The sequence below is a fragment of the Bubalus kerabau genome, chromosome 10 (genome assembly GCF_029407905.1).
Source record: "Bubalus kerabau isolate K-KA32 ecotype Philippines breed swamp buffalo chromosome 10, PCC_UOA_SB_1v2, whole genome shotgun sequence".
Classification (NCBI taxonomy): domain Eukaryota; kingdom Metazoa; phylum Chordata; class Mammalia; order Artiodactyla; family Bovidae; genus Bubalus; species Bubalus kerabau.
In genome coordinates, this window is record NC_073633.1 from 32,022,780 (window position 1) to 32,049,943 (window position 27,164).

Below are 27,164 nucleotides of genomic sequence, written 5' to 3' on the forward strand. Positions count from 1 at the left end.
AGATTTTGTCTTTGGGGCTAATATTCCGTGTAGCACTCCTAATGCTTGGGGTCTTACTCTAGAGCACATGCAAAGTTTCATGTAATGGAATCTATGACATTTATTTGGCTATAATTCTAGCAGTGTGCATGTTAGGATGCTAAACTGGAAAACAAAATTCATAGCCTGGGCAAAAAAAAAAAAAAATAATGGAGCATTCCTTACTCTGGTTAGCCAACCATATGCTATTGATTAGAACAAAATATGAATATTCATCCAACTTGCAGACTTGGTCTAACTAACAGAGTTGAGAAGGTGGGAAGACAGATTTATAATGTTCATAGAAAATATTTACAGGGCTTTAAAAATATTTTTTTCACTAACATAATTCATTAGTCCATTTCCCCAGTGACATTAAGCCTATTCATAAATTGTTTCTACTTCATCATAAGAAACATATGTAAGAATATATCTTTTGAATTCTATCAGGTCCAATAACTTTTCAAATAATTTTTTAAAAAGTAACATGATTGCAATTTATAGTTGTATATATTCAACATACAGACACAGAAACTTGAGTCAATATATTAAGCTCTAGATTCACTTCTTCATTATTGTAAGCATCCATCTATATCTTGCTACACATCTACCCACCCATACACACATATCCATCTATTTGCCCATCCATTCACCTAATAATCTATTTACCTTTATATTCAACTCTTTACAATCTATTTATCTATCAATCAATATATACATCTGTCCTTATCTAAACCCAAGCTATATAATATTACATACAATATTAGGCAAATTTTGACAATGCAAGCCAACTGGATAATTGGAAAACAAACTATAAATGGTTGCAAGTATTTACTTTTAAGCATTAAAATTTTTCCTATGTATAACTCTCAGAATGACAATAGCCAAATTGCTCTTAAAGGTAATTTAGCTGTTGTCCAATTGATAGAGAAGAAGAGAGACATAAAGAGAAGAGGCACTTTCTTGGTAGGACTCTATCATCTTAAAGGTATAAAAACTTGGGAAAATAATTTCCTGATTCTCAGTTTGCTAAGTCACTTCAGTCGTGTCCGACTCTGTGCGACCCCATAGACAGCAGCCCACCAGGCTCCCCCGTCCCTGGGATTCTCCAGGCAAGAACACTGGAGTGGGTTGCCATTTCCTTCTCCAATGCGTGAAAGTGAAAAGTGAAAGTGAAGTCGCTCAGTCATGTCCGACCCTTAGCGACCCCATGGACTGCAGCCTACCAGGCTCCTCCATCCATGGGATTTTCCAGGCAAGAGTACTGGAATGGGTTGCCATTGCCCTCTCCTGATTCTCAGTTTAATCATCAGTAAAATGAATAGATATTACTAGGTTATTTCTATGTTCTGATGTCTCTAGTTATTAGATATATCATCTAAGTTGAAGGAGCATTGTTTCATAGATTTCTTAAGTCAAATACTGTGTTTAAGCATAAGGAAAATGGCTCAGATCTTTTAGGACCTTAATGTTTACATTATTGCATTTGATTACAAAATGATACAGTAAATATAACGGCACCGAAATAGCTTACTGGTCAGGAAACAAACGGTTTGTAGGTGAATGATCTAAAGAAAGAAAATGAAAGTGTTAGTGGGTCAGTCGTGTCTGACTTCTCACGACCCTATGGACTGTAGCCTGCCAGGTTCCTCTGTCATGGGTTTTCCCCAGCACGAATACTGGAATGAGTTGCCATTTCCTTCTCCAGGGGATCTTCCTGACCCAGTGATCGAACCCAGGTCTCTTGCAGTGCAGGCAGATTGTTCACCTACTGAACCACCAGGGAAACCTGAGTGATCTAAATTCTGCATTAAAAAACATGACCTTGAAAAGTTATCATGTCCTTGGATCTTAGTTTCATCTTCTGTAGATCAGAAATGTGGATGGGATTTGGTACATATGACTCCAGAATCTTTCTATATGAATATGACTGTAAGAATTTTCTTAGTGTTTACTGTACTGTTTTAAAATGGTTTAATCCACACTAGAGGACATAGGGACTGAAATAAAGAACATTCTTATTCTTATTGAAGATAGGTTACAAAATATTAAATAGCAAACATCTTCACTTACCAAGAAACTGCAGTATTTTTTCTGACCTTTGAACTAAAATGTATTATTCATCAACAATAAGGAATTCCACTGTTGCTTCAGTGTACAAGTGTTGGTACCTTCACATTTGCTCCTTTTCTTAATCATAAGAGTCTGGAAGGAAATCCACTCTTTCCTAAAACATGTGAATGTCTTAATACTCAAATAAATGCCTACATCTGACAAGAGTTGAATATTATAAAAAGTGAGTCCTTGTGAGGTAAAATTTTGGATATTGGTTTGATAATGTTCCACTGTAAATATTATGCTATGTGAGGAACTCTTAATATGACCAAAACTCAGTAACTGCGGAGACTGATGATGAAAATAGTTCTGCCATGAGCCATATGATTTCTTGCACTAGCATGGCATTGTTAACCAACAAAGAGAGGGGGATAAATGCTCATTTTTGTATGAGCAAAAGCAAATCAAGGGCTATGATCAGTCTTGCTAGACTTTAAGACACGACTGCTAAGTTTTCTCATGGAATCCTTGACATCCTTATTTCTAAGAGTATAGATTACTGGATTTAAGAGGGGAGTGAAAATGGTATAAAATACTGAGAGAACTTTGTCTATTGGGAAATTTGTGAAAGGCCACACGTAAATGAAAATGCATGGACCAAAGAAAAGGGTCACAACAGTGAAGTGGGCACTGCAGGTGGAGAGAGCTTTGGAGGACCCACCAGAAGAATGCTGCCTAACAGTGACCAAGATGACAGAGTAGGAAATCACCAAGAGAATGAAGCACACTAGGGCAATCATGCCGCTGGTTGAGATCATGAACACTCCGAGAATATATGTGTCTACGCAGGCAAGTTTGATCACTAAGGGAAGATCACAAAAGAAACTGTCCACTTCATTGGGCCCACAGAAGGGCAGATTCACAGTAAATGCTAGCTGACTCATAGCATGGAAGATGCCAACAATCCAGAAAAGTGTCACAAGCCCAAGGCACACTCTCCGGTTCATGATGGTTAAATAGCGTAAAGGCTTACAAATAGCCACGTACCTATCAAAAGACATGGATATCAGCAGCACAATCTCAACACCCCCTAAGAGATGCAGGAAGAATATCTGGGTGATGCAGCCTTCAAAAGAGATGACTTTGGGCTCCCTGAAGAAATCTGCAATCATTTTGGGAGTGGCAAATGAGGCCAGAGACATGTCAATGAAGGAGAGGTTGCCCAGCAGAAAGTACATGGGGGAGTGCAGGCGTGGCTCTGATACAATGGTGAGCACAATGAGGAGGTTCCCCAGCACAGTGGCTGCATAGATTACAGAGAAAAACAGGAAATAGACCATCTGGAGTTCCCAAGAACTGGAAAGACCCTGTAGTATGAATTCAGTTATGACTGACTGATTATTCCAGGCCATTTAGTTTGATTTCAGGAAGGACTCTGGCACTTCCAAATGGAGGAGAATGAGGAAAAATACAGTGATTAAACATAAAGTGAGATTTTTCTGCATGAAACAACATAGGGTTTTCCTGATAATAGTTTTCTGTTGTATCATTCTTCTGTTCACATTGCTCAAATATGTCCCCATGACCTTTCTAGATATTTTAACTAACTAATTAAAGTATCAGTTCAGGTTAATTCTTATGATTTTGCAATTTGCTTAAAGTATGATGCCAATCTTTATAAAATAAATAAAAATTCAATTATTTGAATATTACTCCTTAGTTTGTGAAACACTTAAAAAAAATCTCACAGGTAGATGCCAAGTTTTGAATGGGAAAGGAATGGCAAACATTTGCAAAACATCATGATGCCAGAGAAAGACTGGAGTGAACAATGTTTGAGAATTATGATTGATTATTAGTGGGAACACAATGATGCAAAGGAGGGTAGGCACTGGTTTCTTGCAATGAGTGGGGTAAGGGAATACAACCTGAAAAAAATGGATACAGAGAAACAGTCTGTTTAAATTTGCTATTAGCCATGGTTCAGAATACAAATGAGATAGCCTCTTACTCTTAGTTTTCCATTTCAGTTATGCAGGCATGTATGATCCATAGAAATGCCGCCAATGCCATACACCTCAAAGGCTCATGAACATGATATGGTTAAAGCCTGAAGCCTTAATATATTTCCAAGTATATGTTAAATATAAAATCTCTGTTAAACACTCTGCTGCCTGAAGGCAGATATTTTTTAACTGCTGGATTTTATATATTTTCACCAAAGCGGTTGCAGCAGGAAACTTCCTATTTCTAGAGTTCACTTAGAAAAATTAGGAAACAGATTCATGTAGAGACAGAGAAAGATAATGGGGAGCCTGCTGCTAAGTCGCTTTAGTCGTGTCCGACTCTGTGCGACCCCATAGACGGCAGCCCACTAGGCTCCTCTGTCCCTGGGATTCTCCAGGCAAGAACACTGGAGTGGGTTGCCATTTCCTTCTCCAATGCAGGAAAGTGAAAAGTGAAAGTAAAGTTGCTCATTAGTGCCCAACTCTTAGAAGTTATGTAAAACAACATGCTGTAAACATTAAAACTAAACTGCCTAGGGAAATCCTCACTGAGATCTAAGAAGACTTTACACTGAAAGTCAATTGAAATGATGTATACCTAGAATTCACATCAAAGCCCTTTCATCTTGTCTTCAAACCAAGTTTTTCTCTTCTCTTCTTTCTCAAAACTCTGCTGTAAGTATGTATTCTAAATAAATTGCTCCAAGACTAAGCCAATCTACACATGCAAGTACTCATACTCTTGACTTTTCGTTTTGATGTTAGGTGCCCTTTCTCTAATTCCACATTGTTCTGACTTAACCTTTTCAGAAACTAGGTTTGATTCTGCACTCACATACCTGATATTGAAAAGGTTGCTCCAGCACAGCTTACACTTAAATTGGTGTAGCAGAAAGAGTAGTGAACTGGGACTGAGAAAATGTGGATCAAATCTTGTCCTAGATATGTAAGATTAGATAATCCACTGCATTAACAGGTACCTCTGATTCTTCATATGATAATGATGAAGTGGGTTGATCTAGATGGTTTTAGGATCTTTTCCACAGACATATTAACCTTCCAGTACTCAACTAGTCCCTGAAAGCAGTGACGACCACTCCAGAGCGACCTCAGATCAATCCTCTGCCTAATTTCTGGATAAAAGAGTCTCAACAATCTTTGAGACATGTGTATTTATAACATCTGTATTGATATGAATGGATTCAATATCATGGCATGAAAAGAACCAGCTACTCCCTGGGGGAACTAACACATGTTCAAGTTCCAATGGGAATTATTAGAACATTCAACATGTTTTGTCCAGAGTTAAAGATGGATCATAAAGTGTCATTATTATTCTTAAGTGCTCTATGTACATGGAGTGGAAATGATGGGAAAGATGTAAGGGATGATCTTTATCTTGGGCCACAACAAAGATAAGACAAATAGGATCTATTATTTGGCTTGGGGGCTACAAATGTTATCTCTCAGTTCATTGAAAAATAAATGAGAATGTGTTTCCCTGTTTGAGATCAGAAAAATTCATACTCTTAAAGGAAATGTTCAGAACCTATGTGAGGAAAAGTTTAAAGCCCTCCTACAAGACCTGAATAGACTTGGACAAATGGAAACATATACCATGATCTTGAATTAGAATATACATCATAAAGATGTCAGTTCATCTCAAATGAATTTATAGAGTTAATGCATTTTTTTTTTTACTTTACAATATTGTATTGGTTTTGCCATATATCAACATGAATCTGAGTTAATGCAATTTAAATATAAATCACACTGGCCTCTTTGATCTAGATAAATTGACTACAAAATTCTTTTGGAAAAATAAAATGCAAACATGCAAGAGGAGCCAGGGAAACATTTTAAAAAGTAGAGCAATGGGAGAGGATGAGTTCTAGAGTGCATTAAATCATGCTATAAAGATGCCATAAATAAAACAATTTGATATTGATGAATTAATATAAAAACAATTAGAAAAACAAAATTAAAAACCAAGGAATAGACTTAATTACACATGGAAATAAAGTATATAAAGAATGAAGTTTCTAAAATGAGTAGGGGGTAATTAGTGCTTTTTAACAAGGGATTTTGAGATAGCTGGATAGCCACCTGGAAAAGAACTACATTAATTCCTTATACTTTACCTACCACTATTCAAAATTGGACGCATATTTATTTGTAAAACCTGATTTTCTTTTTATATCTAGGGGAGGAAATCATTCCCAACTATGACTCAAAATTCATTAATAATTAGGGAAAATTGAATATTTTGATTATATATGTTTTCACAGCAGAAACGCAAAAGCATAGCTGACACAAATGAATACTTAGAAAAAAATCTAAGAAAAAAAATCTAACCTTTAAGGATGAAGCAATGATAAATTAATACATAAAGAGCTAATGAGCGAGTAAAAAGACCAGCAACCATGCAGAGAAATGGAAAAAGATGTGCAAATATGTTGTTGTTGTTCAGTCGCTAAGTTGTGTCCGACTCTTTGCGGCCCTTTGGACTGCAGTATGCCAGGCTTCTCTGTGTTTCACTATCTCCCAGAGTTTGTTCAGAGTCATGCCCATTGAGTCAGTAATGCCATCCAACCATCTCACCTTCTGTTGCCCCCTTCTCCTCCTGCCTTCAATCTTTCCCAGCATCAGGGTTTTTCCAATGAGTTGGCTCTTTGCATCAGGTGGTTAAAGTATTGGAGCTTCAGCATCAGTACTTCCAATGAATATTCAGGGTTGATTTCCTTTAGGATTGACTGTTTTGATCTCCTTGCTGTCTAAGGGACTCTCAAGAGTCTTCTCCAACACCACAGTTCGAAAGCATCAGTTCTTTGGCTCTCAGCCTTCTTTATGGTCCAACACTCACATCTGTACATTACTACTGGAAAAACCATAACTTTGACTATATGGACCTTTGTCAGCAAAGTGATGTCTCTGTTTTTTAAAAGACTGCTTAGGTTTGTCATAGCTTTTCTTCCAAGGAGCAAGTGTCTTTTAATTTCATGGCTGCAGTCACCGTCTGCACTGATTTTGGAGCCAAAGAAAATAAAGTCTGTCACTGTTTCCATTGTTTCCCCAACTATTTGCCATTAAGTGATGGGACTGGATGCCATGATGCTAGTTTTTTGAATGCTGAGTTTTAAGCCAGCTTTTTACTCTCCTGTTTCACCTTCATCAAGAGGCTCTTTAGTTTCTCTTCACTTTCTGCTGTAAGGGTGGTGTCATCTGCATATCTGAGGTTACTATATTTCTCCCAGAAATCTTGATTCCAGCTTGGCATTTTGCATGATGCAAATAGGTACAAGCTCTATAAAAGATGTTCAAACTTTAATAAGACAATGTATTAGGGAATTCCCTGGTGGGTCAGCGGTTAGGACTTGGTGCTTTCACTGTAGTGGGCCCAGAGTTTGATCCCTGGTTGAGGAACTAAGTTCACATAAGCTACATGGTGCAGCCAAAAAAAAGAAAAAGCTGTTAAATTACACTGAGATACTGTTTATCAGCTATCATATGCAAATAATTTATATCAGATAAAAATCTAACAGCTTGGAAACTTACTATAGTTTGAACTTCTTTACACAGGAACTGTATCCCAGCACAGTGGAATGAAAACTGGAACCCTGCTAACTCACACAGGTCTCTGGAGCTCACACAACCCTGTAACCAAATTTTATTGCGCAAAGCAATTTTCATGGCCAGCCAAGATCCATGGGGTTGGAAAAATGTCCAGTTTTTATTTGAAGAAGATGTAATATATTCTTGTGATTTCCAATCTATCTCTGTTCACTCTCTGGTTACAATTAGTTACAGACTTCCTGCATGGAAAATATGCCCACTAAATTTCAAGACTCCCAAATTCTCTACCATTTGGCTAGAAGTCCAGGGTCTTTTCTTCTGCACCAGCTCCACATATATACATGTGTATGTGTGTGTGGGTGGTTCCTTGGGTGAGATCTTCTTCATATGAATCAAAAGACATCATCTATTCTACTCTCCACACACCCAACCTACAATGATGAGACTCTGATCAGTTAATTGTAACAGACACATCAATTAAAAAAGAAGAGAAACAAAAGGCACATAGTGGGACTTGGCGCATGGCTATTCTAAAATACTTCTGGGGCAGTTTCCCTGGGGCAGGGAATGCTCTTTGACTATGGTTAGGTTCATTATCGTTTCAGATGTTTCTTCTGTTCCATTCTCTCTTCTGAAATTCTCACCACACGTATGTTATACATTTTGTAGCAGTCTCACAGACTTTGGATATTCTCTCTCTTTTCTTTTTTCAGACTTTGTTCTCTTTACTTTTCAATTTTGAAGGTTTCTATTAATATTTGAGGTATCCTCAAGCTCCCATGTTCTTTCTTCAGCCACATCCAGGGTACCAATGAGCCCATCAGAGGCATTCTTCATTTGTTTCAGTGTTTTGGATCTATTGCATTACCCTTTTGGTGCTTTCTTAGGATTTCCATCTCTTTGCTTACATTGTTCATCTCTTCTTGCATGTTGTCTACTTTATTCATTATCATGTTCATAACATTTGTTTTAAATTCCCATTCTGGTAATTCCAATATTCCCAATGTATGGAATTCTGATCCCATACATTCTGATGGTTCTGATGCTTACTCTGCCTCTTCAAACTGTGGGTTTTTCTCTTTTTTTGTTTTGATTTTGATATGCTTTGTAATTTTTTTTTCTTGGATGGTCAAACCTGGGTAAAAGGAGCTACCATAAACAGGCCTTAAATAATGTGGTAGTGAAATGCAGGGGTGAGGGGAAGCTTTCAATAGACCCATGATTAGGTCTCAGAGTTTCAGTAAACCTGTACTTCTGAGGGAACTTCATAAGTGTTTCTCTTTCTTTTTTTTTCCCCTACTTGCTTGGGTGGGATAGAATGTCTAGAGTGAGCTAGAGTTGGGATTTTCCTTTCTCCCATTTGGAAGGCCAAAGCTGACTAGAGATGGGGTACTCCCCATCCTCTAGGTCAGCTGGGTTCTGATAATATCCTATCAGGTTAGGCTCTGGTTAAATAGTTTTCCCTAGGGCAGGCATTGTTAATGTGTGTGTGTGTGTGTGCTCTGACATATTTCAAAATGATTCTTTTCTCTCTCCCCCTCTGCTGGAAGCTGGAGGGGATTTTTCTCTGATATATTGTGAGAATCTAGTCTAACTCTTGGAGATAAATAATATAAAATTTTGCTCATATGACTAGGTCCTCTAGTTTTTAACACTCAAAGTTGTCCATACTGAGCCTCCACAATTAGTCAATTACAGTTCAAATTTTCCCACCCTGTACTGGTTCCCTGGGCATTTCTATCTAAGAGTCTTTGCTCTTATAACTGGTGACTCCTATATTGCCTGCATTTCTCTCCAATATTGGAGGCAGAGATTTGCCTGTGTCCCACTTCTCTTAAATATTCTGGAAGAGATGTTTTTTCAGTCTGTTCATCTCCAATATACATTACTTTATACACACACACACACACTCACATAGTTACATAGTTGAACCTTGAACAACACAGATTTGAACTGTCCAAGTCCATTTATATGTGGATTTTTTTCAGTAGTAAATATGAGAACACTACACGATTCGAGGTTAGTTGAATCCATGGATGTGGAATGGTGGACCCAGAGGGCTTACTATCAAGTTACAGACAAATTTTTGGCTTCTTACTCCTAACCCCCATGTTGTTCAAGGGTCAACTGTAGTTTCAAGAGTAAGACATGTAACTTCTTGCAATGTTTTCAAGGTTCATTCAGGCTGTACATGGATCACTGTTTTATACCTCATTCCATTTAATGGCCAAATAGTATTCCATTGTATGGCTATCCTACATTTTGTTTATTCATTTATCAGTTTATAGATGTTTCCACATTTTGACTATTGTGAATAGTGCTACTACAAATATTTATGTACAGGATTTTGACACAAAAGGCTGCATATTATATTATTCCATTTGTATGAAATGTCAGGAATAGACAAACACATACAGAAAACAGATTACTGATTGTAAGGGCTTGGGGAAAGGAGATTTGGGAGTGTTTGCTCAATAAATACAGGCTTTCCTTTTGGATAAAATGTTCTGGAACATGTAAGGGGATAGTGCCAGTCATTGACAAAAAAATGTTCTGGAACTAGATGGTGGTGATAGTTGCACAATACTCTGAATATACTAAATATCACTAAAGATAAGTTTTATATTATATGTATTTTACAGCAAACAAAATTAGTAAGACGTGAAAAATATCCAAATACATATAAAGAAGGAAATGCTTCAACTACTTCTTTATTCTCAATCCCTGATGTAGTCAGTGTTAGTCTACTCTGTTATTGTTTGATTTTTACAAAATTAAGATCACATAATACACATGACCAACCAGTTTGCTTTTCATTTGATGGTTTATTGTAGACATTGTGGTGTATTCAAATTCAAATATTTCTTTTCATGACAGCTGTATTTTTTAATGTAAGGGTATTCTGTAATTTATATAATTCCGTTACTAATAGGTAATTCGATTTTTTTCTCTTATTTTTCCCACTGCTTACTCTGCTAAAATAAATATTTTTGTCATAGTTTAAAGGATCACTGCTTTTATTTCCATGAATTGATTCTCAAAAGAAAGATTTATGAGTCAAATGACATTGAAGAAAATTATATTTTAATTTTAGCAGTTATTGCCAAGATATTGGGTTTGTTTGTTTTTAACACTGCAGTTTATACATTCATCAATGATATGCATGTGTGCTAAGTCACTTCAGTCATATCTGGCTCTTTGTGATCCTATGGACTATAGTCTGCCAGGATCTTCTGTCCATGGGGATTCTCCAGGCAAGAATACTGAAGTGGGTTGCCGTGCCCTCCTTCAGGGGATCTTCCCCACCCAGAGATCAAATCCCCATCTCTTATGTCACCTGTATTGGCAGGTAGGTTCTTTACCACTAGCACCACCTGGGAAGCCCCACCCATGATACAAAATATCCTTAAATATTCTTCTAAATTTTGATCAATTTGATGAGCAAAAATGGCATTGATTTTTATTTTAATATGCAGTTCCCTGGCTATTAATGAGGTTAAATATTTCTCATAGGTTTATTTGTTATTAGGTGTAATTTATTCTAGGAATTACCTATTTAGTGTTTTTTTTTAGCCAATTTTTCCCCTATTGAAATTTTTTCTTATTAATTTTAAAAATAGTTTTTGCATAAGGTTACAGACTAGGATTGAAGTTATGTACTTATTTTCCATATAGATGTGCATGCGTGCTTAATTTCTTCAGTCATGTCCGACTCTTTGCAACCCTATAGACTGTAACCCACCAGGCTCCTCTGTCCATGGGATTCTTTAGGCAAGAATGCTGGAGTGGGTTGGTATGCCCTCCTCCAGGGGATCTTCCCGACCCAGGCATCCAATCCGCATTTCCTGTGTCTCTTGCATTGCAGGCAGGTCCTTTATCACTGAGACACTGGGAAGCCCCTTTCCATACAGATATCCAATAACAAAGAACAATTGTTAAATAATCCTTTGTTAAAAGGGTTCTTCTTTCCTATTGAATGATTTTGGCACTTGCTTTGAAAATCAGTTATCACATATGTGAAATTCTTCTGGACTTTCCATTCTGTTCCATGCATCTATTTTTTAGACAAACACAATACTCTAATGATTACTATAGCTTTATAGTAAGTGCTGAAAACAGATTTTGTGAGCCTAACAAATTTGTTCTGTTCACATTGTTTTGGTGACCTTAGGTTCTTTGAAATTTCATATTAATTTTATAATCAAATTAAGCCTGCTGGGATAATGATTGCTACTGCTGCTGCTGCTAAGTCACTTCAGTCGTGTCCGACTCTGTGCAACCCCAGAGACGGCAGTCCATCAGGCTCCCCTGTCCCTGGAATTCTCCAGGCAAGAACACTGGAGTGGGTTGCCATTTCCTTCTCCAATGCATGAAAGTGAGAAGTGAAAGTGAAGCCGCTCAGTTGTGTCCGACTCTTAGCGACCCCATCGACTGCAGCCCACCAGGCTCCTCCATCCATGGGATTTTCTAGGCAAGAGTACTGGAGTGGGGTGCCATTGCATGATATTAAATGTATACAACAATTAGGAGATAACGAACTTGTTCACAGTATTGTGTCTTTTTATGAGCAGAGTCTGGTCCCCATCATCTCTTCATCCTTGGACCCAAGAAGATGGATAAAAAGCAATAGGGGAATTATGCATTGAATCTTAAAGCTTCTGCTCAAATGTGGCACATATGGCACAAAACTTCTGCCATATTATGTTGAATGAATAAACCATGTTTCCAAGGCTTTGGTTAAAAAAAAAAAAAAAGTGGGAATTATACTCTTCTTACAGCAATGGAGGGTCTCTGAAGAGATGAACTAAGTAGAATAAGATAGCTAGTTGTTCAATTAATAAATAACTCCTAATGATAAGTTACTTGGAATTCTTATTTTATTTATCCAAATAACATACACATTGCTAATACTTTAATCAAAGGGATCTCTCTATACCTATTTAACTTAATAATTTCCTGCCTTCAAATTCTTTCTTCTCAAATAATCTGTATAAATCCTTACAAAATATTGATTTCAAGTAACCATAACTCTGGCTATAGTCTTACAATGAGCCTTTGTCTTCTTTTATATCAAGTCCTATTTTAGAGTGGCATTCTTATTCTTCTAAACTGCCAACTGAATATCTTGTTCCTGCAAATAAGCTCCACTATTTTATTTCCCACATACTTTTTTCCCTTACCAAACAAAATTTTAGTTTTCATTATAGGTCAACTTCATGATATTTCTTCTGTAAGAACATTTTCTTGATTGATTACGCACACCACAATTTTTCACTTATCTAAAATCCAGTTCACTCTTTATCTCTAAGAATTGGTTGAAAATTTGATATACTTGACTTCATTGTTTCACAAATTTTTTTATTTATGAGTGTTCAGTAACTCCAAAAAATTATACATTACTTAAAGCAGAAATAAGAATGCTGGAGTGGGTTGCCATGTTCCTAGATTTTATTCTCCCATGGCCTCTAGAACAAGGTTAGATAATCAAGAGTGCTAATTAAAATTTGTTGACATCTCCTTCTACCTTCTAAATATTGCCTTTCCCAACTTCCATCCCTTGACTCTCTCAGGTCCAGGTAAAAACAATCATTGTAAATTCCCATGAGAAAATTAATGTATCTTCCTGTTGTGAACTAAATCATACCACTTTTGTTGTTCAAAAGATCCCATTGAAATATGATTTCTTGGTCAATTCCCAAGTCCCTACAACATTCATTTTATCTACAGCTGCTACACAGCTAATGATTCACCTAGGTCATTTATTTATATTTAAAACTAACTCCTGTACATTTTCTGTCAGAGCCTGCTCGACACTGTGTATACCATAAAGCCCTGATTCTGCTATAGATCTGGTAGGCAAAAGTGCTCTTTTCTTTTTTATTTTTTTCCCTGTGTCTTTCCTACCTCCACCTTCTAATTCTGGAGGGTTAGATCATTAAAACCGTTTGCGTATGTTGGCATATATGAAGGGAGAATTCAAACAGAAGTAGGACTAAGCCTAAATGCTTATTCCCATAGAAGTGATGTGACATATCCTTTAGAAGACAAGGTAAAATTTTAAGTCATATAATCATGTAATCACAAATATTTGTAGGAGGAACATACTCCTATTTAAGGAAAAAAAGAAATAGAGAAGCAGTTAAATGCCTTTCTTTGGGGTAATGGCTATATTGCAATATACTTGATACTCAGTCTTCTTCAGTTCAGTTCAGTCGCTCTTTGTGACCCCATAGACTGCAGCATGTCAGGCTTCCCTGTTCATTACCACCAGGAGCTTGCTCAAACTCATGTACATCGTGTTGGTGATGCCATCTCACCCTCTGTTGTCCCTTTCTCCTCCTGATTTCAATGTTTCTCAGCATCAGGGTCTTTTCAAATGAGTAAGTTCGTCGAATAAGGTGGCCAAAGTATTGGAGTTTCAGCTGCATCAGTCCTTCCAATGAATATTCAGGCCTGATTTCCTTTAGGATGGACTGGCTGGATCTCCTTGCAGTCCAAGGGACTCTCAAGAGTCTTCTCCAACACCACAGTTCAAAAGCATCAGTTCTTTGGTGCTCAGCTTTCTTTATAGTCCAACTCTCATACACATACATGACTACTGGAAAAACCATAGCTTTGGCTAGATGGACCTTTGTTGACAAAGTAATGTCTATGCTTTTTGAAATACTGTCTAGGTTGGTCATAACTTTTCTTCCAAGAAGTAAACATCTTTTAATTTCATGGCTGCAGTCACCATCTGCAGTGATTTTGGAGCCCCCAAAAATAAAGTCTGACACTGTTTCCACTGTTTCCCCATCTACTTCCCATGAAGTGATGGGACCAGATGCCATGATCTTAGTTTTCTGAATATTGAGTTTTAAGCCAACTTTTCATTCTCCTCTTTCACTTTCATCAAGAGGCTCTTTAGTTCTTCCTCGCTCTCTGCCATAAGGGTGGGGTCCTCTGCATATCTGAGATTATTGATGTTTCTTCCAGCAATCTTGATTCCAGCTTGTGCTTCATCCAGTCCAGTATTTCTCATGATGTACTCTGCATATAAGTTAAATTAGCAGGGTGACAGTATACAGCCTTGATGTACTTCTTTCCCTATTTGGAACCAGTCTGTTGTTCCATGTCCAGTTCTAACTGTTGCTTCCTGATCTGCATATAGGTTTCTCAAGAGGCAGGTCAGGTGGTCTGGTATTCCCATTTCTTTCAGAATTTTCCACAGTTTGTTGTGATCCACACAGTCAAAGGCTTTGGCATAGTCAATAAAACAAAAATGATGTTTTTCTGGAACTCTCTTGCTTTTTGCATGACCCAGCGAATGTTGGCAATTTGACCTCTGGTTCCTCTGCCTTTTGTAAATCCAGCTTGAACATTTGGAAGTTCATGGTTCATGCACTATTGAATCCTGGCTTGGAGAATTTTGAGCATTACTTTGCTAGCGTGTGAGATGAGTGCAATTGTGTGGTAGTTTGAACATTCTTTGGCATTGCCTTTCTTTGGGACTGGAATGAAAACTGACTTTTCAAGTCTTGTGGCCACTGCTGAGTGTTCCAAATTTGCTGGCATATTGAGTGCAGCACTTTCACAGCATCATCTTTCAGGATTTGAAATAGCTCAACCGGAATTCCATCACCTCCACTAGCTTTGTTCGTAGAATGCTTCTTAAGGCTCACTTGACTTTACATTCCAGGATGTCTGGCTCTAGGTGAGTGATGATACCATCATGATTATCTGGGTCATGAAGATCTTTTTTTGTTTTGTTCTTCTGTGTATTCTTGCCACATCTTCTTAATAACTTCTACTTCTGTTAGGTCCATACGATTTCTGTTCTTTATTGTGTCTGTCTTTGCATGGAATGTTCCCTCGGTATCTCTAATTTTCTTGAAGAGATCCCTAGTCTTTCCCATTCTGTTGTTTTCCTCTATTTCTTTGCATTGATCACTAAGAAAGGCTTTCTTATCTCTCTTTGCTATTCTTTGGAACTCTGCATTCAAATGAGTATATCTTTCCTTTTTTTCTTTGCCTTTTGCTTCTCTTCTTTTCACAGCTATTTATAAGGCCTCCTCACACAACCATTTTGCCTTTTGCATTTCTTTTTCTTGGGGATGGTCTTGATCACTGCCTCCTATACAATGTCGTGAACCTCCGTCCATAGTTCTTCAAGCACTCTGTCTATCAGATCTAATCCCTTGAATCTATTTCTTGCTTCCACTGTATAATCATAAGGGATTTGATTTAGGTCATACCTGAATGGTCTAGTGGTTTTCCCTACTTTCTTCAGTTTAAGTCTGAATTTGCCAATAAGTAGTTTATGATCTGAGCTGACAGTCAGCTCCCAGTCTTGTTTTTGCTGACTTTATAAAGCTCCTTAGTTTGGGTAAATATCAACAAAACTAATTTTCTTAGTATTTCTGGTAGGTCTCAATCAGATGAATTTTATCCATAAATGTGTTAATGATTCTCTATATATTTTTAAGTTTTGCAACTGTTAACTTAAGTCTGTCCATAATGTTGCTTAAGAGCCCATGTCACTTATATGCGAGATAATTTTTAATGTTCTTTCACTATGGATAACCTTATGGAAATCCATACTTTCAGTATGGATGAGTTTCTAAATGACTAAAACTGTGTGTGTGTGTGTGTGTGTGCGTTTAATACACAGTTAGCCCAGAGTAAGTGCCTCCTTAATGTGAATTCTTATCTTTAAAATTACACAGGCTAATCTCATTTGGATTGTCCACCAGCACTAGGAAGGAAAGTGCTATTTTCAACATCTATGACTTAAGTGGTATTTCACCACGATCCCTAATATCTTACCTTTCAAATTAATATAGCCGATGAAGGTGGAAAGAATACTAAAGATAAGTTTTCCTAGAGGAAACAAAGTCTGTGAAAATGAATCTGGGAAATAGAGCCTTTGCTTCAATAGAATCATATTTTCTCTTGAACTTTTTTTCTTTTCCTTTGATGCAGGTTTCCAACTATCAGTCAGGATGATGGATTTGGTGAACGAGTCTACAGTTTCTGATTTTGTTTTGCTAGGACTCTCTAAATCCTGGAAACTACAGACATTATTCCTTGTGGTGTTTTCGCTCTTTTATGTGGCAACAATGGTGGGTAATAGCCTCATAGTCATCACAGTGATAGCTGACTCTCATCTGCACTTCCCCATGTACTTCCTGCTCACCAACCTTTCCATCATTGATATGTCTCTTGCTTCCTTTGCAACCCCTAAGATGATTACAGACTACCTCAGTGGACACAAAACCATCTCCTTTGATGGTTGCATCACCCAGATATTTTTTCTACACCTTTTTACTGGCACTGAGATTATTTTGCTAATGGCCATGTCTTTTGATAGGTATATTGCAATATGCAAGCCTCTCCACTATACTTCAATCATAAGTCCCCAGATGTGTGTTGCCCTTGTGGTGGTTTCCTGGGTTGTAGGAGTCATGCATTCAATGAGCCAGGTCATATTTGCTCTCACATTACCCTTCTGTGGTCCCAATGAGGTAGATAGCTTTTTCTGTGACCTTCCTGTGGTGTTCCAACTAGCATGTGTAAATACTTACGTCCTGGGCCTCTTTATGATCTCAACAAGTGGCATCATTGCCTTGTCCTGCTTTATTCTTCTATTCAGTTCTTATGTTATTGTCTTGGTTACTATCAGAAATCATTCTTCAAAAGGAACATCTAAGGTTCTTTCTACCTGCACAGCTCATTTCATTGTGGTTTTCATGTTCTTTGGGCCCTGCATCTTCATCTATATGTGGCCACTAAGCAGTTTTCTGATAGACAAGATTCTATCTGTGTTTTATACCATCTTTACTCCCATTCTGAACCCAGTAATCTATACTTTGAGAAATCAGGAAGTGAAAACAGCCATGAGGAAACTGAAGAATAAGCTTCTAAATTCTAACAAGGCAATTCCATTGCATTATTTTTAGTTTTAACATCTAGTTTTATTCCTGGGTATTAATTGCCACATTTTTTGTGCACACAGCACATGTTAGGCTTTTATTTCTCAAGTTATTATCAACTTGAAATTGCCAAAACTTGTGAAATCACAAGCTCATGTTAAAACTATCCTCATACATATATTTTAAATATGAAGTCCAAAGTGAGTGCTGTAAGTAGACACTCACTGTTAGCTAATAAGAAACACATTCATGATAACTCCTTCTGATAATATAGACTGAAAAAAGAGGCTATAAAATTCTGCCAGTAGAAGACATTATGAAATGAGATTCAAAACAGTACACTTTGCTTCATATAGACCCTAATGTCAGTTTAATGCCTGGAAAGTTGAAATTAGAATGAAATGAAAGATACAGTATATGATAGTGAATTAATGGAAAGTTTATGCTTTTCTTTAAAGTATTATATTGTTTTACACTTTTGTTAAATTACTTCTTCCTCTTAATACTTGGATGCAAAAATAAGATATCTGTGATTAGTAATACATTGTCAATATAATAAGTGTATTTCTGTCAGGAAAGTTTGCTTTTGTTTTTCTAATATTTTTTTTTTCATTTTATTTTATTTTTTTTAATTTTACTTTATTTTTAAACTTTACAATATTGTATTGGTTTTACCAAATATCGAAATGAATCCGCCACAGGTATATATGTGCTCCCCATCCTGAACCCTTCTCCCTCCTCCCTCCCCATACCATCCCTCTGGGTCGTCCCAGTGCACCAGCCCCAAGCATCTAGTATCATGCATCGAACCTGGACTGGCGACTCGTTCCATATATGATATTATACGTATTTCAGTGCCATTCTCCCAAATCATCCCACCCTCTCCCTCTCCCACAGAGTCCAAAAGACTGTTCTATACATCAGTGTCTCTTTTGCTGTCTTGTATACAGGGATATTGTTACCATCTTTCTAAATTCCATATATATGCGTTAGTATACTGTATTGGTGTTTTTCTTTCTGGCTTACTTCACTCTGTATAATAGGCTCCAGTTTCATCGACCTCATTAGAACTGATTCAAATGTATTCTTTTTAATGGTTTTGATTTGCATTTCTCTGATAATGAGTGATGTTGAGCATCTTTTCATGTGTTTGTTAGCCATCTGTATGTCTTCTTTGGAGAAATGTCTATTTAGTTCTTTGGCCCATTTTTTGATTGGGTCATTTATTTTTCTGGAATTGAGCTGTAGGAGTTGCTTGTATATTTTTGAGATTAGTTGTTTGTCAGTTGCTTCATTTGCTATTATTTTCTCCCATTCTGAAGGCTGCCTTTTCACCTTGCTTATAGTTTCCTTTGTTGTGCAGAAGCTTTTAAGTTTAATTAGGTCCCATTTGTTTATTTTTGCTTTTATTTCCAATATTCTGGGAGGTGGGTTCTAATATTTTTAAGTAAGTGCTAGGTTCAAAATTAGACTGAGGGTACACAAGATATCACAATCACCTGCTAGTAGATACTGGAAATGCAGGCATGAACGTCATGATATCTCCTGGATGCTTTACTTTGCAAATCATTGGCTTCAGTTCAGTTCAGTTCAGTTCAGTCGCTCAGTCGTGTCCGACTCTTTGCGACCCCATGAACCGCAGCACGCCAGGCCTCCCTGTCCATCACCAACTCCCGGAGTTCACTCAAACTCACGTCCATCGAGTCAGTGATGCCATCCAGCCATCTCATCCTCTGTCGTCCCCTTCTCCTCCTGCCCCCAATCCCTCCCAGCATCAGAGTCTTTGTCAATGAGTCAACTCTTTTCATGAGGTGGCCAAAGTACTGGAGTTTCAGCTTTAGCATTAGTCCTTCCAAAGAAATCCCAGGGCTGATCTCCTTCAGAATGGACTGGTTGGATCTCCTTGCAGTCCAAGGGACTCTCAAGAGTCTTCTCCAACACCACAGTTCAAAAGCATCAGTTCTTCGGCGCTCAGCTTTCTTCACAATCCAACTCTCACATCCATACATGACCACTGGAAAAACCATAGCCTTGACTAGACGGACCTTTGTTGGCAAAGTAATATCTCTGCTTTTCAATATACTGTTCAGTCATGTCCAACTCTTAGCGACCCCATGGACTGCAGCCTACCAGGCTCCTCCGTCCATGGGATTTTCCAGGCAAGAGTACTGGAGTGGGGTGCCATTGCCTTCTCTGAATATACAGCTTAGTTGATGGCAAATCTTAAAGAATTAATTGTTATTTGGAATTTACTAAATTATACTTATAAAATATGGTGCCCAATATATTATCCAATTTTTATTTACAAGAGGAAAGATCAGTTGCCACCACAGTGTTTGATAAATATCAAGTTGTTCTTCTTTTCTGGCATTATTGAACAAACAGAGAAAACCAAGAATTATATATGAATTAAATACTACTAACAAGAGAGAATTTAAGAAAATGAAAGTCTTAACTTTTCATTTTAAGCCAAATGATGAGAAATGTTTTTCTTTCTTAGTATGTGTTTTTAATTTTATTAATTAAAGTATTAAACAAAGGGAGGCTTACAGTTTAAAAATGTGATATGTGTTCAAACTAGACATTTTTTTAATTGTTGAATAAAATCATCTGCAGTATTAACACAAGAATAAAATATGTCTGTAGTTGCAAAATAATAGCTTAATTCTATTTGAAATAGGGATACAGATGGACAAATTTTGGTTGTATGCATAAATTTTCTCTGTTTTGGTTACATGTGCAAATATTTCAAGATTAAGGAACTCATTTATATAGAATTTTTCTATCTGTTGTTTTAGAAATGCTCCAAGTAATGCTTTCAAATAATATCTTTATTTGAACAGGAATTATGTTTTTAAATTAACAGCTTTTTGCAAGATAAAACTGTGGAGTCTTTTTAAAAGGATGCCATCAATCTTCAGTGCTTATGTGGATAATTCTAAAACCCAAGAGCATTTGCCAAACTCTCAACAGTATAACTCATCAGTAGATAACTCTGTAAGGCAAGTCAATAATGAGATTGAGTAGTTGGATTGATAGTTTGTCTAGCTGAGAATGAAAAAGACCATCGATAGCCTTGGACAACTTCCATATATAAAGAGAACTACCACTTTCTCTGATGGCTCAGCATGAGGAGTCATCATACGGGATACTTCTACATATTGCATAAACACTAAAATCTTAATTAGGAGCCGCAGGTGGATTATTTTGTTGCCGTGACTTCAACTTTTTGCTGCTGACACTCTTTAACCAAAGGTGAATACAATCTAATGGCCACAGACTCCTAAAACAGGGAAGATGGTGCCATTTGCCACTAGGGCATCTAAAGGCAGAAATAATGTTTTATAAAGCATGCTTGATGAAGAGAAACCAGCTAGTATAAACATACCAGGTTGAGGATAGCTTTAAATTATCTGAATTTCCAATAACACATTTGAGGGAACATCAGGAGATGGAGAATTTACAAGAAGAGTATGTTGACAAACAACTTCATATTCCCTTAGGTGTTTGGGAAGCTTGGCAATACCAAACCTATGAGTTCTCAAAAATTGTAAGAAGCTGTTTAGTACAATTAAGCAATATTATAAAATGCAGGTAAAAAAAAAAACTGTAAAAGTAAGGTCTAGATGAAATGACAAAATGTAAATTGTAATACACGAAGGAATTCGGAGAAGGCAATGGCACCCTACTCCAGTACTTTTGCCTAGAAAATCCCATGGATGGAGGAGTCTGGTAGGCTGCAGTCCATGGGGTCGCTAGAGTTGGACATGACTGAGCGACTTCACTTTCACTTTTCACTTCCATGCATTGGAGAAGGAAATGGCAACCCACTCCAGTGTTCTTGCCTGGAGAATCCCAGGGATGGGGGAGCCTGGTGGGCTGCCATCTATGGGGTCACACAGAGTTGGACACGACTGAAGTTACTTAGCAGCAGCAGCAGCAGCAATGACAATAAAATTCATAAATGATATATACTTTATATACTTCCAAAAATATTTGAGGAACATTTCAAAATATTATACAGTGTGATGATGGTGGATTTACATTGAAGGCTAAGGTTTAGACCCCTCTTCTGCGTGCATTTGTTCAAAAGCCCTGGAATGGATCCCAGCAACAACTTGTTCATAATTTTGACTCTTTTTTTCCTTATAGAAGTCACCTTATATTACCTAAACTTCAGGCTCTGCAGAACCTGGATCTACCCTGAGTGTAGAAGTTAGACTTCTACAAAAATGTTAGACTTGGGCATGTTTCTACCAGGGTTAAATGCCTGTTTTACTGCTTTTTGGTGCTGTAAGCTTGGGCAAGATACCTAATGTACCTTTGCCTCAATTTCTGCATCTGTAAAAGGACATGGTAATGGTACCTACATCACACAGTTTTTTAAGGAATAAAGGAAGTTATTCATATAAAGCACATAATAAGCATTCAATAAATGTTATTAAAGGATAATTCTAAACAATTCTGGTATTTTAAGGAACTTGGTACTCTCCTGAACTAATAATTGACATATTTAATTTGACAAGTAAATTTTTATTTTATAAATTTAAAATATTTGTGTCTGTATGGTTATTGTTACTGTTCAGTTGCTAAGTTGTGTCTGACTCTTTGTGACTCCATGGACTGTGGCCTGCCAGGCTCCTCTGTCCATGGGATTTCCCAGGCAAGAATACTGGAGTGGGTTGCCATTTCCTCCTTCAGTGAATCTTCCCGACCCAGGGATTGAATCCACATCTCCTATATTGACAAGTGGATTCTTTACCACTGAGCTACCAGGGAAGCTTCTTATGTCTGTATATATGTGCATAAAATTAGTGTGTATTAATTAACTAGGAAAATTAAAAGTAACTTCCACTAGAAAACTACACTGGTTCTTATATTAATTCAAACCTCTAGAAACTTGTTTTTCTCACTGCTAATAATTTTTGTGAATCAAGAGAACTTCTAAATTGTTTAACTACTATGTGATTGCTTCTTTACAATGCATAATTATTAAATAGTTGATTTTAGACTGGATTTTCACCACGATTATGGCCGGAATAAGAAAGGTGATGTTTGATCCTCTGTATTATTAAGGTGAAGACATAGATAAATGCACAGATTAGTGAATACTAACTTAGATAAGTATAACTTGTATATGAACTTGTGTTTATGTGAAGAATTTTTCTGCATTGATAAAGGCATGGGATAATGTGATTACTGGACTCTGGTGCCAAGTGGAAGAAGTTCTTGGTAGATGCTATCATTTCAACATGTTTATACTCTTTGTAGATGTGTTTCCCAACTTAGACAATGGCCAACAACAACGAAAAGCAAAATAACCTTGCTTTTCAAATGAGCTTTTAAACAAAACGCTTAAAGCAAAATTGACGGGGAAGTTGAAATAACCCTATTCTTTTCCCATGTTTTCCTTATTACTATTTTACTTGGTTATTTTTTGATGCATGTATCCAGACGGGAAACAAGGAGGAAAAAGCAGTCATGTAAATCTAATTCATGTGAACTTCTTGCATTTTTATATTTTACTCTGGTAATTTACTTTCAGATGACAATAAAATCCACTGAGCAATTTGACAGTGCTCCAGTAATGATGATTAATTTATAAAGATCAGTGTACTTCTTATTGTGAATTATGTTCAATGCTATTAGTTATACCATGAGGTAAATATGCACAACTTATGATGAAATCAGAAGACCCAACATCCAAATAAGTTTGGAAAAAAAAAGGGGAGGGGGGAAACCCAAATAATTTTGGAACTGTGACATGGATCATGGATTGATGCAATCTGTATGGTTGCTGGTATAATTTAGTTGACATTTTATCTGCTTCTTTCTGATTTTTGTTAAATACAAACATATATATTAAATACAAACATATATACATACACAGATACACAAATCCCAACACCTATTAATAGCTATTAATAGCATGTACTAAAGTATCATGTTTGTGTTTTATATTTTAATCTGGTAAGTTACATTGCCAGTGTAGGGAGATTTACATTTACTATCTCTTTAAAATTTACTTTGTTATTAAAGAAAATATTTAGGCCTAGAGGTTCCAGATTTTTTCCTATCTCTGGTAGCCTTTTTATGGCTACTAATCTCTAGCTTATCACTGATTGCCTGGCCCTGTTTTTTGCCTTAGAATTGTGCTAAGACTCTGAAGCCATCAACAAAGGTTTAATTTTCCCCTTTTCATCATCCACCACCCACCAAAGGAAACTGAAAGGAGAAAGTGTATCTTAGACTGAAAATACTAGTGCTTGAAAGCACACTTACAAATTTGTTTTAATTCAATTAAATATCTATGTATTAACTCTTTCATCTTGTCTGGTATAATTATATTGCTTAGCCTTCAGGGAAGAAAACAGAAACCACTGCTTCCCATTGCTTCCTATAGCTTGCATTACCACCTGAACTACCCTGGACTCCCCAACCAGGTCTATGGAAAAACTGTCTTCCATGAAATCAGTCCTTGGTGCCCAAAAGGTTACAGATCACTGCATTCAGTTCAGTTAAGTCACCCAGTTATGTACGACTCTTGGCGACCCCATGTACTGCAGCACACCAGGCTTCCCTCTTCATCACAAACTCTTGGAGCTTGCTCACACTCATGTACATCAAGTCGGTGATGCAATCCAACTATCTCATCTTTTGTCATCCCCTTCTCCTCCTGTCTTCAATCTTACCCAGCATCGGGGTCTTTTCCAATGAGTCAGTTCTTTGCATCAGTTCAGTTCAGTTCAGTCACTCAGTCATGTCCGACTCTGCGATTCCATGGACTGCAGCTCGCCAGGCCTCCCTGTCCATCACCAATTCCTGGAGTTTACTCAAACTCATGTCCATTGAGTCAGTGATGCCATCCAACCATCTCATCTTCTGTCATCCCCTTCTCCTCCTGCCGTCAATCTTTCCTAGAATCAGGGTCTTTTCAAATAAGTCAGCTCTTTGCATCAGGTGGCCAAAGTATTGGAGTTTCAGCTTCAGCATCAGTCCTTCCAATGAATATTCAGGACTAATTTCCTTTAGGATGGATCTCTCTCCTTGCAGTCCAAGGGATTCTCAAGAGTCTTCTCCAATACCACAGTTCAAAAGCATCAATTCTTTGGTGCTCAGCTTTCTTTATAGTCCATCTCTCACATTCATACATGACTACTGGAAAAAGCATAGCTTTGATTAGATGGACTTTTGTTGGTAAAATAATGTCTCTGCTTTTTAATATGCTGTCTAGTTTGGTCATAGCTTTTCTTCCAAGAAGCAAGTATCTTTTAATTTCATGGCTGCAGTCACCATCTGCAGTGATTTTAGAGCTGCCCAAAATAAAGTCTCTCACTGTTTCCATTGTTCTGCATCTATTTGCCATGAAGTGATAGGACTGGGTGCCATGATCTTAGTTTTTTGAATGTTGAATTTTAAGCCAACTTTTTCACTCTTCTCTTTCACTTTCATCAAGAGGCTCTTCAGTTCCTCCTCGCTTTCTGCCTTAAAAGTAGTGTCATCTGCATATCTGAGGTTATTGATATTTCCCCCAGCAATCTTGATTCCAGCTTGTGCTTCATCCAGCCCAGCATAACACTGCATTAGATATTTACCAAACCACTGGAACAACTAGAGAAGCAGGGTTATTACTAGTGTTGTTGGGTTCCAAAATAGACCCCAGGAGTGAGATTTGAAGGTCAAAAGCTTCGATCCTTGATGCTACTGCCACTGAGTCACTATCCTCAACACCCATGAAGCTAGTGCAAAGTCACTAGAATACAGGTCAAGCTGCCACAATTACTTCTATCTTGTATCTCATCATCTTGCTCACCAGCAGTGATTACATCGTGCTGCCATCTGCCTCAAGCCAGCCTTCTTAAGCTCATGTTGATGCATCTAATTGGTGGAACCTAATTTGCACAGAAAACCTTGGCTAAAAACAGCAGTTAATAGATTTCAAGTTTTTTATGCAACAGAAAACATCCTGGAGGAGGATGGATTGGAGGCTGAGTCAATCAATAACGTCTGTCATATTAATATTCATTTTTCATCACCATAACCTTTTTGTTGTACAGTAAAAACCAAGGTAAAAAAAATACAACAAATGCATACCCTAATGAAATATAAGGCACTCACCATTACAACTACTTCTCAGATCAAAAACAGAACTTCACCCCAGAAGCCCTTGAGAACTTATCCTCATCAATAGAGGTCCTATTTGGATCCTGGAGTCCTTTTGGATCTGCTGTCCCTATCTCTCATTTCATACAGGCTTTCTTTCACAAGTCTGCACTGAGGCAATTAAAATAATTTTTCTGCAAAGAGACTACATGGCTTTTCTTTGCTTTAAAAGAAAACAAAGGAAATAGGTGAATATATTGTGAACTAGCTCAAGCAAGGCAGAGACTGACCTTTCTCTGTACCTGTTTTACCTAAATCTCACTAGTAAAGCACACACATCCGAAAAGAAAGGGGAGAAAAACATTTATACAGACTAAGGGCTTTCCCTGAACCAGATCACTACTCCTTTATCTGTGGTCTAGGGCAGATGTCTTCAAACTCCGGGATAATGACTGATGATCTGAGGTGGAGCTGATGTAACTACGATAGAAATGAGTGAGTGAGTGAAAGTTGCTCAGTCGTGTCTGACTCTTTGTGACCCCATGGACTGTAGCCTGCCAGGCTCCTCTATCCATGGAATTTTCCAGGCAAGAATACTGGGGTGGGTTGCCATTCCCTTCTCCAGGGTTATCTTCCCAACCCAGGCCTCCCGCACTGCAGGCAAATTCTTTACCATCAGAGCCACCAGGGAAGACCGAGAATACTGGAGTGTGTTGCCTTTCTGCCGGGAGCCGGCATATTGCATATTGAGTGCATATTGCATATTGAGTGCAGCACTTTCCACAGCATCATCTTTCAGGATCTGGAATAGCTCAACTGGAATTCTATCACTGCCGGGAGCCAGCGTAAGGAATTCCGCCCATGACAAAGGTCATGAGGAAGGAGGCTTGGCATACGCAAAGGCGGGATCGAGCCTCAGGAGTCCCCCTGGAAATTCTCGAGCATCTACCCCCCAAACCAGAGTCTGCCTACTTTCTGCTTTGTGCTTTCACCTACACCTCTGACTTTACGGGGGTCTGTCCCCCACTACCTCTCTCTGAAAAAAGAGTTAGCTTACAGCTCCAGTTAATAATTCCTGGGTGTGACAGTGTTTAACCTACAAACTCCTTTGGAAATCCTCTAGCCTGCCTGAATAGGTTTTTCCGGCCACATGTGATTGTTCAGAGCCTCCCGACTGTGAGAGGCAGGAGATGTTCTAAACTGTCTAAACACAGATTCCTTGGAGTAGTTAAAAGATTGATTAGAAATTGTATTGGTGAAGGGTTTTTCACTTATTGAGCCAATGTTTGCTGCTAAGTCTCCATACTCCGTACCTACTGTGTCCTTGGCAGTGTATTGATTGATATAATGGGTGTATAGAAATGTAAGTAGTAGCCTCAATGTTTGTAACGTTGGACCCTTGAGTTAATTTTTTTCTTGATTGAGCCCACCTCACCTTTGCCCTATAGGAATGCAGCTTTGTCCAGTGCTTTTTTGGAGGCTGGTGCCTGACTTTGGA

The 27,164-nt window shown here is 37.6% G+C and overlaps 2 protein-coding genes across 2 annotated transcripts; one reads left to right on the forward strand and one right to left on the reverse strand.

The window, feature by feature from the left end:
* Positions 1-2,537: 2,537 nt before the first annotated feature.
* On the reverse strand, positions 2,538-3,930 carry LOC129620511 (olfactory receptor 4K3). Its single transcript, XM_055536324.1, has one exon. The coding sequence runs from the start codon at positions 3,483-3,485 to the stop codon at positions 2,538-2,540; it is 948 nt and encodes a 315-aa protein (XP_055392299.1). The 5' UTR covers positions 3,486-3,930.
* A 12,703-nt stretch (positions 3,931-16,633) lies between these two features.
* LOC129620512 (olfactory receptor 4K2) lies at positions 16,634-17,590 on the forward strand. The gene has a single exon (XM_055536326.1). The coding sequence runs from the start codon at positions 16,634-16,636 to the stop codon at positions 17,588-17,590; it is 957 nt and encodes a 318-aa protein (XP_055392301.1).
* Positions 17,591-27,164: the final 9,574 nt, after the last annotated feature.